Source organism: Artibeus jamaicensis, unplaced genomic scaffold (genome assembly GCF_021234435.1).
Source record: "Artibeus jamaicensis isolate MK-2021 breed Jamaican fruit bat unplaced genomic scaffold, CSHL_Jam_final contig_585, whole genome shotgun sequence".
In the NCBI taxonomy this organism is placed as follows: Eukaryota; Metazoa; Chordata; class Mammalia; order Chiroptera; family Phyllostomidae; genus Artibeus; species Artibeus jamaicensis.
In genome coordinates, this window is record NW_026521894.1 from 2,580,127 (window position 1) to 2,594,619 (window position 14,493).

At 54.1% G+C, this 14,493-nt stretch overlaps 1 protein-coding gene across 4 annotated transcripts; it reads right to left on the reverse strand.

The window, feature by feature from the left end:
- Positions 1-1,943: 1,943 nt before the first annotated feature.
- Positions 1,944-14,053, reverse strand: ANKK1 (ankyrin repeat and kinase domain containing 1). Of its 4 annotated transcripts, none has more exons than XM_037163121.2 (8): positions 13,781-14,053; positions 8,482-8,776; positions 7,186-7,337; positions 6,905-6,954; positions 6,168-6,323; positions 5,400-5,518; positions 4,715-4,751; positions 1,944-4,015 (listed from the first exon to the last, which is right to left on the reverse strand). In XM_037163121.2, exons 1-8 carry the CDS (start codon positions 13,960-13,962, stop codon positions 2,712-2,714), a joined length of 2,295 nt encoding a protein of 764 aa, XP_037019016.2. In that variant the 5' UTR covers positions 13,963-14,053; the 3' UTR covers positions 1,944-2,711. The 4 variants fall into 4 exon arrangements, with proteins under 4 accessions (XP_037019016.2, XP_053526354.1, XP_053526355.1 ...); XM_053670379.1 differs by having other exon boundaries at positions 1,944-4,018; XM_053670380.1 differs by lacking the exon at positions 13,781-14,053 and adding an exon at positions 13,570-13,767 and having other exon boundaries at positions 1,944-4,018.
- Positions 14,054-14,493: the final 440 nt, after the last annotated feature.

Below are 14,493 nucleotides of genomic sequence, written 5' to 3' on the forward strand. Positions count from 1 at the left end.
TGGGGAGTTCCTATCCTCCTTGACCCCAGTCTCCCCTAAATAGGGTTTGAAATTTAACTGGACACCCTGTTTTGTGGAATTTCCAGGGCCTCACTGAATCCAATTCTAACCATCCCTAGAGATGGCTAGAAGACAGCTATTTAAATGGAGTCCAAGGCAGGTGCTGAGTGTGTCTGGAAAGGGTGGCTTTAAAGGCACAGGAAGGTGCTAGTAGGCAGTGAAGGGCTGTGTTGGCCAGGGCTGGCCAACCCTGGCCTAAAACCCTGCCTCAGTTTCTCTTGGAGGAAGGAAACAGAGAAAGCAGGGGTCTTAGGATCTCAGCCTGGACCCTGGGATCTTCAGAGCTGAAATGATTCCTAAAGCTACTCTTGTCCATGTCTCCATGGGATCCCTGCCATTCATAGGGCAGTAGGTACCGAAGGATCACCTGACTTCTCTAACTCCTTTCTTCAAGGTCTTCCTCTGTGGTTCACTCTGACCACTCCCAGGGATTTACCTGGGTTCACCTGGCCGTTAATATGGGGCCCACATCCCTTCTCTGGTTCATTCCCAACCCTAGACTTGGAGCCAGAGCCAGACCTCAGGGTGCAAGAAGCAAACAGCACTGTGCCCCTCATCTTCCCTCTTCCAATTCAACATGTTCTAGGAAAGACAGAACTGCCAGGAATATTTTTAAGTGTAAGTCTTGCTTAAGCAAGGCTTAGTGTCAGGGAGACAAGAAGAGTGGGCCAAGTGTTTCAAAAGAAGGAGGAGGATGGGATGGTCTGCTGAGTGCCCTGCTCCCCCTAGTCCTCAGGACTTACTGCTCAACCAACCAGGAAAGAAAAAGGCCACCACCCTGCTGGCCAGTGACTGCCTTCCTGCATACACTGAAGAATGGCACTGAGCGAAACCATGGGACGCCCCCTGGTGGGTGTTCTCAGCCCTGGTTGCTCTTTGCTATCTCTAGGATGCTATCCTGGAGATTCTGGTTTAACTGGTCAAGGGTAGCACCAGGTATTTAATAAGCCCATCTACCCACCCCCCCGCCCCACTGCCACTGAACACACACACACACACACACACACACACACACACACACACACCCTCACCCAGAAGAGTCTAATGTACAGGCTTGGTTTATAAGCATGACCCAGCTCAGTGCTGTTCCCAAGGGTCTCTGGTGGCCAAAGGTTGCAGCATAATGGGGTGAGGTGTCCAAGCCCATGAGGCTGGTGCTGCAATCCAGAGGCCACAGGGTGGGAGACACAATGCGGCCTGTTCTGCTAAAAGTGACTCATGAAATTGGCATGTACATGGGGGCGACAGGTTTCCTCTGCTTTGTCTCTCATCCCACGCTGATATAAGGCTGCCAACTAGTAGCCCCGCAACCAGCCCAGGAAGGTGCCACGCACAAAGAGGGGCTTGCTGACGGGCCAGGGGTTGGACCCGAACGTTAGCTGGGGCAGATTTCTTTTCTCTGAAAAGGGAAAAGAATTTACAAAACACCCTTGAGTTGGAGGGCTGCTCCAGCAGCGTGGAAAGTTACAGAGGAGCAGGAGAGGACCCCTAGGCGACCTGGCCTGCTCCCACTCCACCCTCTCCCAGTAGCCGCAGGCCCTGGCAGCCCAGAGAGGGAGCGGATGCCAGCTGGCCACTGAACCAGGGCTCAGTCACACAAAGCTAGTGGGAGCAGCCCCAGCCCTGTCTTGACCTGCCCCATAACCTGCAGGACGGGCCAGGCCAGCTGATGGGTGGCCAGGGTGTGATCACAGGACAGAGCTCTAGGCTGCTGCCAGTAGGGAGCTCCACATGGAGCCCAGGCAACCTCTTCCTCACCATCACTGCCCCCCCACTGCCCGCGTCTGCCCCCTGAGTGAGCTCACACACACACACACACTGATGCCTCGTACTAACACTACTGGCCCCTATATACAACTTTGCTCCACATGCCCGTCCATCCCTAAAGGAGGGGCTCAAATCCACAGTTTTATTAACTTTGGGGTTTGGACTTAGACATATAACTGGGCACAGCAAAGGGTGGCGCAGGGAGACTAGGGACTGCGCGTCCAACGCAGAATCACCCCTGGGCAGTTGGAGCACCACCTTCCTTCCCCTCCGGGAGATGGTGTGGGAGGCCTGGGCACTGGGACCAGGGCCTCCAGGAAGGTGCGGTCACTGCAGGAACAGGGGATTGGCTGGGGCTTTAAATGATAAGCAGAATTTCCTGTGAACTTTTAGCTCCTGCCCCTTGCGCAAAGCACAGGTGTCTGGTGCTCCGGGCCCCACCCTGGGAGGGGTCGGCTCACACAGCCCTGAGCTGGGAGAAAGCACTCCTGTCTCCTCTGTGCCTCCATTTGTCTTCAGTGATGGTTCCAGGGATGCAAAGGGTCCTATGAGCCTAGAGCAACTGGCAAAAGGTGGCAGAAGTCTTGGGAATAAAAAAAGAATTTACTTTGGGGCCTTGAATTCAGGTATAGGAGTTGGAGGAGGAGGCCAGGGGTCTGTGGGAGACGTTCCTGGACAGGCTGCTGAATGACCTCTCCAAGCCAGGGCTTTTCCTTAGCTACACGCTCAGTCCTTCTCCTTGTCCCTCCACCACCCGGGGGGCCAGGTTCCTGTTTCTTCTTGAGGTCGAAGGGGCAGATGGCAAGTACAGGGAAGACCCTGCCAGGAGCCCAGCCTCACTTCCCCCAACCCCTCTTCCTCACGGTAGGGAGACCCCAGGTCACCTACACTTCTGTCTGGTCTCTGGGCTCAGCACTGCCCAGAATGGCCAGTGAGGGCTCCTTGCCCTCTAGGAAGGCGATAATGCTCTGCTTTTGGCTCCGGAGGGCCAGCTGAAGGGGTGTGCAGCCCTCTGCATTCTGGATGTCCAGCTGGGCACCAGCTTTGATGAGCACTTTGAGAATGGCCACGTTGCCCTTCAGGGTGGCCAGGTGGACGGGTGTCCAGCCCACTTTGTTGCAGGCATGGACATCTGCATGGTGCTCCAGGAGGTTGATGACACTCAGGAAAGCACCCCTCTGGACTGCCAGGTGGAGGGGTGTCCAGCCTGCCTGCTCGGCAGCATTGGGGTCAGCTCCACATTGCAGCAGGGCTGCCACTACTGCCTCCTCCCCGTGGCAGGCAGCCAGGTGCAGGGGGGTCCAGTTCATGCCCCCGGGAGCCCCTAAGTCTGCATGGCTCTCAGCCAGCAGCTGGATGATCTCCAGGTGGCCCTTATAGGCTGCTAGATGCAGGGGTGTCCAGCCCTGCTGGGTTGGCAGCTCAAGGCTGGCCCCATACTTGAGTAGCATCTTGCAGATAAGGTATCTGCCCCTAGCGGCTGCAGTGTGCAGTGGACTGTAGCCATTCTGGTCAAGGGCATCAGGGGTTGCTCCAGTCTTCAACAGGTGTTGGATGGCCCTCACTTTGCCTCCCTCCACTGCCAGGTGCAGTGGTGTCCTCAGGTTTTTCTGCTGAGCATCTAATTTGGCCCCCTGCCCTGTCAGCAGCTTGACCAGGCTGACGTGGCCAAAGTAGGCAGCCAGGTGCAGAGGGGTCTTTCCCTCCGCCTCTTGCAGGTTGAGGTCAGCTTGACGGGAGACCAGCAGGCGTGCCACATTCTCGAAGTTGTTCTGCGCAACCAGGTGGAATGGGGTCCACCCCTCATGCTCCTGCACATTCACGCAGGCCCCATGATCCAGGAGCAGGCGGGCGGTTCGATCATCCCCATTCTGAGCTGCGAAGTGCAATGGGGCCCAGCCGTCCTCATCTGCCAGGTTGGGGTCAGCACCATGCTCCAGGAGCAGAGCGCAGAGGTCAGGCTGCTGGTCCTGGGCAGCGATGAGGAGGGGCGTGTAGCCACAGGCTGTTTGGCAGTCCACCTCGACCTCATGAGCCAGCAGCAGCCTCACCTGCTCCACGCTGCCCCGAGCCACCAGGAAGTGAAGGGGCGTGACCTTGTTCTCACAGATGCACAGCTCCTCATTGCTGGGCACAAGGCTTTCACTGTCCGAGAGCTGCAGAAGCTGTTTCAAGTGGTCTCCCGAGTCTGCTGAGAGAGGGAGGGGGTTGAAAAAGGACCTCTGGCCTGTCCGGAGGTCATCTCGGCCACCCCCTGCCTCCTGGAAGCACGGTCCAAGAACAGAAACCATAGCAGGGTCTTTCCTGATTATCACAGATCTCTGTGCAGGACTCGCTGTCCCAGAGAAGCGACTCTGGCAGTTCTCCCCTTACAAATGAGACAGAAAGAGGCCTTAGTGCGAGTCCTGACCCCATCCCTCAGCATCATGCGACCCAGCCAACCCTCTGACTCTGAGCCCCACGTCCCGATCCTTAAAGGGGACACAAATAATGCCCACCTCGTACCGCCATGGTGAGGACAGATTACATAGGTGAGAACTGCCAGAGAAACGCTCGGCACGAATGAACGCTCGGCACGAATAAACGCAAGTTGAAAATAAATTCGTGGGGCTCTATGATCTGAACTCCTGAGGCCATTAGGACTTGCTTTCCTCCTGCTCTGCCCAGTGGTATATTCGAATTAAAAGCAACGAGTTCTTTTAAAAAATTACTGACAGACCAGCATCCCCCGGAGATTTTGATTTAATTAGTTTAGAGTGGTCAAGACATCAGTTTGCTTTTTTCATTCCCTAGTTCCTAGGCCAGGGAAGCTGGAGAAAGGGTACGGCTAGATTCCACTTTCTCCTCTGCCATGAATGGTCTGCAAGCTGTGGCACTCTGGACTCACCACTGTCAGTTAGCTCCAGGCTGACCTCCTCACTGACCTGGGGAGGGAGAACCAGAAGACATGGGTGGATCAGGAGGGCAGTTCTGGTCCATGCCACCTTCCACTCCTACCCTCTCCGGTACTCTCCACCACTGTTTGGACTCACACCCACCCTGTTCTAGGAGACCCCTCCTATGCTGTGCCATTCCTACCACCAGCTGTGTCTAGAGGAAAACCCTGAGCAGAGGAGACCCTGCCTGACAGGTGTGACCAGGGCCTTGACTTCCCCTTGGGCTATGTGGAAAGCAGGGTGGCTGTCTGGGCTCAGCCAGGAGCCCCCCACTAATTGTGCTGGTCCCCACGTTAGGGAATGGACAGGAGAACAGAGTGATGGTGTCGGTGCCCATGGTGGGAAAGCCTGGGAGAGCTGAGGGCTCCCTCTGAGGAACCGGGCTGTGCTTCACTTAACACATTTGAGAGAAGCTGAGCCTTTCTCAGGGGCCGAGCCACGGCCACCACCAGCCCTTGGAGAGCCTTCGTACAACTTAGGAAAAGGTGTCCCCAGGTGGGCTGCTCGGCTTGGCCCGCAGAGTGTGGGCTGGGTCCCCACTTCCCCCTCAGCTGGGTGGCCTTGTGAAGGCCACTCCGATTCATGCATCTCAGTGCCACCACCTGCTGGAGATCATGCCCAGCCCACCACACTCACCTCCCAGGGCCGGCGGAGAGATGGTTTGCAGGACACTTTCCTGGCTGGGGCCTCACTCTCGGGATCTGCCACAGGACTCTGGAGCAGGGAAAGCAGCATGTCTGTCTCAACTGTGATGTCTGCTCCGCAAAGGAGAGAGAGAGGAAAAGAAGCAACACACTGACTAGCAGTCCCTTCCCCACCTGGGAGACCCTAGATTTCCTGTGTCCCCCCATTCCTGGGCACACACACATCCATCCACGCATGGGCACCAGGAGGCAGAAAAGATGGGTCCCAGCCTTGGCTCTGCAGGTCCACCTTTGGCAAGTCACTGACACTCTGAGGGCCAGTCCATTTCCATAAAATGAGGAGAAGGACCAGGGGCTCTCCGAGATGCGCATGCTCACACCAATCTGCATGTTTTCAGAGTTCCTAACGACTGGGTAACTTTGAGGTCTACCCGTACTCGTGACCAAACAGCCTGGGAGCATCTCATACCAGCAGCACCAGAGCCAGGCCCAGCTGCCTTCCAGCAGCAAGGGCTGCCCCCTGTCCCCCACAGAGGCACACATCAACTCCTAGCACAGCCTTCCCAACTCCCAGCCCTCGGCTGCCCGCCCCCCTCACCCTCCCAGCTCTGAGGCCCCGGTTCTGCCCCTGTGCCCTGCAGGCCTTTCTACAGAGCCTTCAGGAGTGGCCTGGGGCTTCCACCATCCCCTCTCCCAGCCCCCTCGCACCCCAGCCTCACCCCACTGCCCAGTCCCCCAGCAGGTCAGGCTGGATGAGAACCTGGAAAGCAGGGCCTCTTCTTGGGGTCCTGGTCCCAACAGCATGTCATCAGGTCTGCCATCTGCTGGGCCTCCCCTGGCCACTCGTCGGAGAGAGAGTGCAGGGAGGGCCTCAGGCCCGCAGCCACTCGGACAATGATGTTCATCATGTTGAGACCTGCAGGAGGAGGCCCAGCTGTGCGAGCACTGGGGGGCAGGGGCAGGGCGGCCGGGCAGCAGGCAGGGCTCTGGGGGCCCCCATGGGTTGGTGCAGGGCCTCCACAAATGCATGGGGAGTGAATAGATTGCGGGCCCACTTGAGGCTGTAAGGCTCTGGTCCAGCTCCAGTCACCTCCCAAGCTAAGACCAGACACAATCCCGCCCAAACACAGCAGGGCTGGCCAACAGACTTCACTATGAACTTGACTTTCAACCCTGTTACTTGAATTATCCCAGTCTCCTGACTGTGTATGTACCTGGCATGCTAGGCAGCAGGGGTGGGAGTGGGGGACACAGGAAAGAGCACATTGAAAGCAGAGGAACTAGAGCCAGAACGATGGCCTGGGCTGGTGTTTGCCCTGCCTGTCACTGTAAGATGAGAAGAGTAGGCAGAGGAGGGAAGGAGGGTGCAGATGGGAACCTCTGAAAAGAAGATGGTTCCTGCAGCACAAACCTGCCACTGGTTTGTGTTGGGGTGAACCCTTAGCCCCCCACAACCCCTTCTAGGACCCATCCGAAGGGACCAGCGCCGTCTGCTACCTGCATATGGTTTCTTCTGAGTGAGTATCTCCCAGATGACGATCCCGAAGCTGCAGATGGGGAAAGTGCCACCTGAGTGACCCGGGCCGGGGGGCCCCACGGACCACGCAGTCCCAGGCAAATCCTCTCCAGCCAGTCCCTCTCGCACTCCCCCTCCCACGTGTGCAGGGAGGGCCAGACCTCAACCCTGTCCTGCCCACCTTCGGGCCGTGGGGTCCAGGCAGGGTGGTTGACAACCAGCTACGTCCTGTGTATGGAGCGGAGCCCAGCTTCCTTCTCACCTGTACACATCGTATTTGGGCCCTGGGGCCTCATTACTCTCCAGAAACATCTCAGGGGGGATGTAGCTGAGGGTGCCCCGGAGAGCCGACCTCTCAATGTACTGCATTCGGGTCGACTGTTCCATCCACTTGGATAAGCCGAAGTCTGAGATCTGGGAGGAAGCCAAAGGTGGGGACAGGGAGAACAGTCTTGCCTCCAGAAAACTGCCTTGGTTTCTCACCCCCTTTCTGGCACAGGGTAGTGGTTAGGAACACGGGCTCTTTCCCAGCTCTACCACATAATACCTGGATGGTCTAGGACAAGTTACTTATCTCTTCAAGAGTCTCGGTTTCCTCATCTGTAAAACCGAACTAGTACAAGTACTTAACTCACAGTGCTATTATGAATATTAAATGAACAAATATGCAAAAAGCACTTAAAGAAATGCCTGACACATAGTAAGTAGTTGATAGGTGCTGCATTCATCCAGAGGGGCTACTTCTGTTCATCCACTTCCACAGGCTCTGAAGCATTTGCACTGTCGATATTTGTCTCTCTTTGCTTCCTCCCATTGATTCACTCACACACCAATTGCTGATTCAGTGAGTGGCGACCAGGCTGGGTACTGAGGACCAGACAGCAGATAGAAAAGGTGAGAAGCCCCACACCCATTACTGTCCTAAGTGGTTATTCAGAAATGGAGTATAGTCCCTAATGAAACAGTTTCACGTGTGATCGTACACTCACAGTCGGGGTTAACAATATGAAGAGACAGAGGTGCAGTAGGGGTATACCGCAGGGGCCTGTGGGGTCAATCAGGGAACACCGTCCTGAGGAGGTGTTTCTTTAAGCTGAGAGCTGGAAGATGAGTAGTCCTTTGCTAGATAAGGAGAGGAGTGGGGAGTACAGTTCCTGATAGCAGGAACGGAATGTGCGGAAGTCCTGGAGCAGAACACCAGTGTGGCGTGTTTTAGGAACTGACAAAAATGGTCGTGGTGGCTTTTTATGAGGCCAACTCACTTACACACATCCTCACTGAAGCACTGAATGAGAAGGACAGAGGTTCTTCTACCCACATGAGAAAAGGAAGACCGAGGCCCAAAGAGGCGTATTGCAGGCACCCCGATACATTGCTTCATGCACCAAATTTCACTGCTCATCTACCTCTGTTTTAGCTGTGATTTTTGCCTTCAGTATCCGACCATGAAGGAAGCTGCTCAAACCTCTTGATAGGCCCTTCAGACAGGTAGATAATCCTGCTTACCTGGAGGAGACTCCAAAGTAGAAGGGGGGCAGGGCTTGACCAGGGCCCTTACCTTGACATGCATGTGGCTGTCCAGGAGGATATTGCCTGGCTTGAGGTCAAGGTGGAGCAGAGGTGGCTTAATGCTGTGGAGGAAGTTCATAGCCAGGCTGGTTTCGTGAATGATGCGGAATTTGAGCTGCCAGCAGAGGCTGTGGGTGGGCAGCATCTTCTCCAGGGAGCCATTGGCCATGAACTCCATCACAATGCCCAGGGGCTGCTTGCACACCCCATAGATGGACACGATGTGCTGAAACTTGATCTTCTCCATTTTGGTTGCTTCTTCAATGAGGCAATTCACATCAGAGCTATGGAGGGGGAGGAGTGAGAGATGGAAGGAGGTGACCCATTGATACCAGAGCAACTAGCTGAACACACACACTTGATGCCAGGCTGTGCAGACCCAGAGAAGCCTCCGGAACTTGTGATTTCGAAGAGGAGGAAAGAGAGACAAGCGACCATGCCCAGTAGGATGCATGGATTAGGATCTAGATGGCTAGCAGGAAAAAAACAGGAAGTAAAGGAGTTTACAAATTTAGGAGCAAGTTCATTCTAATAGAAGTAGCCACAAAAAGCCTGTCCTTTATTCTGGCTGCTTTTCTATATCTCCCCCCGCATACTGCAAGACCTGGAAGACCAATATTGTGCCTTATGCTTCTGTTTTAAAATATTACTTATTGCCATTTTGATTATGAAAGCAATACACACACCTTGTAGAAAATCTAAGGAATACAGGAGGTTATAAAAAGAATTGTTGTAATCTAACCTTACAGAGTTGGCCTCTGTTAATATTCCAGTATATTTTTTTGCAATACATTTCTAAGGTCTCTGTCTCCCTTCCTCCCTCCTTTTCACTCCTTCCTTCTTTCTCTTGCTCCCTTTCCCTCACACAGTGTGGGCTGGTCTGTGATCTGCTTTTCCCTGTGGTGTAGCTGGAGCACTTTCCTACATTGTTATTCTTCTAAAGAAAGAACTGTGATGGCCACATGGTATCTCATTTATCGATAGGCTATAACTATTCCTCTAGCTACTCCCCACAGCACATTACCATGCACAGTGTAATACAGCTTTGTTGACACTAACAGAAGTCAAGACTTAAGGGAAGGCCTTAGAAAATAAGCATGTGCAAACCCTCTGGCTCTTTTCACTGAATGTATCCACAGAGCAGTAAAACATGCAAATAGTTACAGATTGTTTGGGGATGGTGGGATGAGGATTAGGGAGAAAGGACATTTAAAAAAAATGAAATGGCTACAGAGAAAAATAAAATAAAAGCACAGTATTTGCAAAGCTGTGTTGTCACTGCAGTCACATGCTGCTGGGCACGTGCTCACAGGGACTCCTTGGGAAGCCAGCCAGACCCTCCTGAACCCGGGAAAGCCAGCTGCTCTTCCTCAAGTCTGGGCCGGCTGGCCAGTCCAGGTTCTGTTCTCGTTTCTGCTTCTCTGCTGTTCCAGAGAGCTCCCCTCCACCTCTGCGATATATTTTTACTTGTCTCCTTGTGTTCTTTTGAGGTCATAGGAACTGAGACATCTGTCATGAAGTGGAAAGAAGGCAAGGGAGCTGCGGGCACTTGGCCCTGATTTCAGAGCCCAGTTTCCCCACTTACTCTTCGTAGGACCTTGAGCAGGTAAACTCTCTGCACCTCAGTCCCTTAGCTGTGAGCGGGGACAACAGGAATGGCACGGTTCCCCTCGGCATCCAGACTTCTTGAATGCACATGCCATGCCTGTCGTCTCCATCCTCTCCTCCCCTCTCACCACCCTTTCATCTGGTTTCTGGCCTCAATACTTCTCAGAACAGCTGTCGCTGAAGTTACCAGTGACGCCCAGTTGTTCTAGCCCATGAACGATCTTCAGTTCTTGGTCCACAGGTCAGATCTCTCGTTCCTTTTTCTCAAAACATTCACGTACCTCAGCTGTGTGGCCACAGTCCCCCAGGGTTTCCCCTCTCCTTCCGGCCACTTCCTCTCTGTCCCCCTTGCAGGCTCCTATTCTGTCTCCTGACCACGAGGTCCAGTCCCGGCCCTTTCCCTTCATCTTCTCACTCTGTGCTCTGCTTCCAGGTCATGGGAGCATCTCCAGTTAATGTGTCTAGAGGTGAACTCTTGATTCTCCCCTAAAACCTGCTCTTCCCTCAGCCTTCCTCATTTCAGTGAATGGGGTCTCCACCTCCCAGTCCGCAAAGGCCTTCATGTCATCCTGAATCCTCTCTTCCTCTCCTTCCCACATGCCGTCCTTCAGCACATCCTGTCAGCTCTACCTTTAAAGTATAGCAAGAACCTGGCCATTTCTCACCACCTCTCCCACTGGCATCTCGGCCCAAGCCTCTTAATTGGCCTCTCTGCTTCTCTCTCTTCCCCTCCACCATCTATGCTCAACCCAGCAGCCAGTGTGATACTTTCCATATGCCAGTCAGAGCATGTCACCACTCCACTCGGAACCTTCCAGGGGCTCTCTTCTCAGCCACAGTAAAAGCGCAGGTTCTTCTAATGGCCTGCAAAGTCCTACTGACCTGCCTCCAGACACAGCAACGTGGTCTTATCTCCTGCTGATCACTCCCTGCCTCTGTTCTTGCCACATCGGCCTCTTGCTGCCCTTCCACGGTGTCAAGCATATTACATCCCAGGGCCTCTGCACTTGCTTTTCCCTCTCCCTGAGGGCCACACGGCTCACTCCTTCCTTGCTTCACATCTCCACTCGGATGACACCTAACTGGTAAGGTACCCAGTCTCCATACAATAGCAACCCTACCCCAACTCTGGCAATCCTCATCCCCCATACACAGAAGGCCAACAAATCAATACGTTCTTCAAAGATTAGACAACTCAACTCTCCTTAGGTATTTTAATCAAGAAAATATCAGGTGGTTGTTAAGTGCTATAGATAACATTATTTATATGTGTGTTTGTTTACTTATTAACTTATTTATTATCTTCCTCCATTAGAAGAAACTCCATGGAGGGAGAGAATTTGGTTTCTTCACTTGGCGCTTAAAATGAATGAATGCTATCCATGTCTAGCTTTAGTGACAGATAAAAAATGAGTCACAAACATTGTCGTTAGCTCAGACCTTCACTCTGAAGTCTACTTGGCAGTTCTTCTCGACGTGTACAGCACTGAAACCATGATCTTGCTCCTCACACCTGGGCCTCTTCATGTTTCATTTGTTAACTGTCAACAATATAATTCAACAAATATTTACCGAACACCAACTATGTGCCCAGCACTGGAGCTACGGTGGTAAACAGAACGAACAGATTCTGCTCTCACAGAACAGACATTCTAGTGGACCCTGTTCCTTTCGGCAAGCCAGGTATCCAGTCAGCTCTGACACTCCCTTCCTCATTGCGGCCCCCATCGTCAGTGCAGCACCAAATTAAGTGAGTTTACCTCCTAAATATTGCATGATCTATCCCTTTCACTCAATCACCAACATGCCAGTCCAGACTCTGAGAGTCTGAACAATGACAACAGTCTCCTCCCTGGTGCAGCACTCATCTACCCTCCCAATCCACTCTCCACACTGCAGTTCTGATCAATTCCTCCCTGTCACCACCAACCCCCCTCCCTGATTTCAAATCCTTCAGAGCTTTCCACTGCTCCCCTTCTCCCAACTCCAGTCACAACAGCCATTTCCACCTTCACTTAGTATTCCCCCTGCTGCCACAGGCCCTTTGCACATTCTGTTGCCTCTTCCTGGAAAGTTTTCTCCTCTTCACCTACTGAACTCATACCCATCCTTCACACATGAGCTCAAGCATAACTTACTCAGGAAAGCCCTTTTCTGATTTTAGTCAAGCTCTATTAATAAGTTGTCACAGAACTGCATATCTCTCCTTTTTTGTAATACTTCTCACAGTAGCATATTTACATTCACACGTGGGTTAGCTGGTTAATGTCTTTCTCCGAGCAGGCTGCAAGCTCCAGGAAAACAGGGCCTTATCTGTTGCATCCATCATTATACCTCAGGGTCTAGCACAGCGCCTGACATATAGTAGAAGGCAATAAGCATCTGTCAAGTGGATGAAGGAATGAGGAGATGGAAGGGAGGGTCTGCTGAAATAATACATGTAAAACTGCTCGTAGAGTACTCCATACATAGCAGGTATTAATTGCCGTTAAGTCCCTGAGCCCCTTCCACTCAGGGAGCTCCCAGGACATAGAAAGGAAAATGGCAGAAGTTCCTGTCAGTGTCCAACAGGGTAGTCTTGTCAATGCCATCTGTTTCCTTTAGTTCTCTACCCAAAAGGCACAAATCCTAGAATAATCTATCTCTGCTCCAAAGCAACAGGAGGAAGTTAAGGGAGGAAGTTGGGTGACTCTGGGGCCCTCTCGCTTTGTCTTATTCTTGAAGCAGGTGGGAGTCTGGGAATTAGAGAAGGAACAGGCTTGGCTGTGTAGAAGCTGTGTGCTGGGAACTTGCATGGTGGACTCAGAGAACATGACAAAGAACATCCAAAATAGGATGCCAGTAGGAGGTGCTCTCTCCCAGGCTCTCCAGGTGAAAGCCCAGGAGCCTTGGGAGAAAGACATGGTTTTTGCATTCAAACTTCACGTCATGGCTGTCAAAGGAGCAAGCGCGTGGCCAGCCAGGACCAGCAAATCTGGTGGGCATGAGACTGGAGTCCGTCTCAATGAAAAGGCAGAGAGACAGGTGGAAAGAGTGGAAAAGAGGTGCTCGTGGTGAGAGTGGGGGAGGGGTCGGGGACAAAAGGAAAGACAGAAATTGCAACAGTCCAGGCTTGACCTCCCAGCAGGACTTACCTGAGAGCAGCACGTGGCCTGGACAGGATCCGCACCCCCCCAGACCCCTCCACCCTGCACTGCCTGGGCAGGGCCGCCTCAGACGGCCCTGGGGAGGGAGACGAGGCTCCCCGCAGGTCACAGCATCACTGAGCCAAGTGCCACAGCCTCTCAGCCAGCCCAGCCCTGCCTGCCCTGGGATTTGGAGGTTGGATAGGAGGGCGGCAGAGAGCCACTAAGCACCAGTGCTCAGTGTCCTGACACCCAGAAGGAAGAAGGCGTCAGAACGAAGGAGGCAGGACCAGTTTGGGAGGTCGGGTGAGACACAGGCGTTCAGGAGGGTAGTTCCTGCTCACCTGCGACCTCTGTGGATTCCACAAACAGGTGTGATGTGCCGACCGCATTTCAGTTACAGAAACAAAGACGCACTGAGCCTGGGGAACTCAGCTAGAGCTTAAAACGCTGAGGGGCGGTCCTCAGCCTCAACCCTGCCGGCCCCGACCTCGGGAGCTCTAGGCGCCCGGTCTCTGCTCCGTGAGAGGAGAGGGGCTGGCGGGGCAGACAGACCTGGTAGCGTCTGGCAGAAGGCAGGGCGAGCACTTGATCGCGTACTCGGTCCTCCAACGCCTGTGCCGCGCCCGAAACACCCGGCTGAAGCCGCCGCTGGCCACCCGGCGCCAGTCGCCCTCGAAGTCGTCGCGGGTGAAGAGGGCGAGGCTGCCCAGACGCTGCTCCACGCCGACGGCCATGGGGACGCGCGGCCAGGGCTCCTCCAGGCCCCGAGAACCACCTCGCGGCCGAGCTTCCGGACGCTCCGCTCCGGGAGGCTGCGGATGGGGAGGAGGGCCGGCCCCCCGCTCCTCCCGCGCGAGGAGGAGCCGAGCCTGGGCTGCAAGGGCGGGTCCCGCAAACCCAAACCTGAGCCCCGAGGCCCCAGGCGGCGGTGCGGGACCGGCCGGGGACCGAGCACATCCCTCCGAAGCAGCCCCAAGAGGCCGCCTTCCAGCCCCTGCAGCCTCCCTCAGTCTCAGCCTAGGATTTTTACCCTCCTTCACGTCCTGAGCTAGAGATGGTGCAGGGAGGGGAAGTTGTCCTGAAGCTGGAAGCAGGAGTCTGGCAAAGAAGTTGGCCCCATTTAATGTAGACTCGGCTCTAAGGCGAGGGTGATTTATTTATTCATGCAGCTCATGTACTGCGGGTTTATGAAGCGTTCAGGGCAGTGCTAAGGATCTCCATTGTTGAGTGTGAGGGCCTTTGACAGACCGCCTCCCACCCGGCTC

Bases quoted from the DNA above. Each gene is read 5' to 3' on its own strand.
- ANKK1 (XM_053670379.1), bottom strand. From the start codon at position 13,962: ATGGCCGTCGGCGTGGAGCAGCGTCTGGGCAGCCTCGCCCTCTTCACC. The intron at 6,955-7,185 runs GTGAGAAGGAAG...CCCCATCTGCAG, and splicing joins CCCAAATACGATGTGTACAG to CTTCGGGATCGTCATCTGGG. The intron at 6,324-6,904 runs GTAGCAGACGGC...CTCCTCCTGCAG, and splicing joins TCAGAAGAAACCATATGCAG to GTCTCAACATGATGAACATC.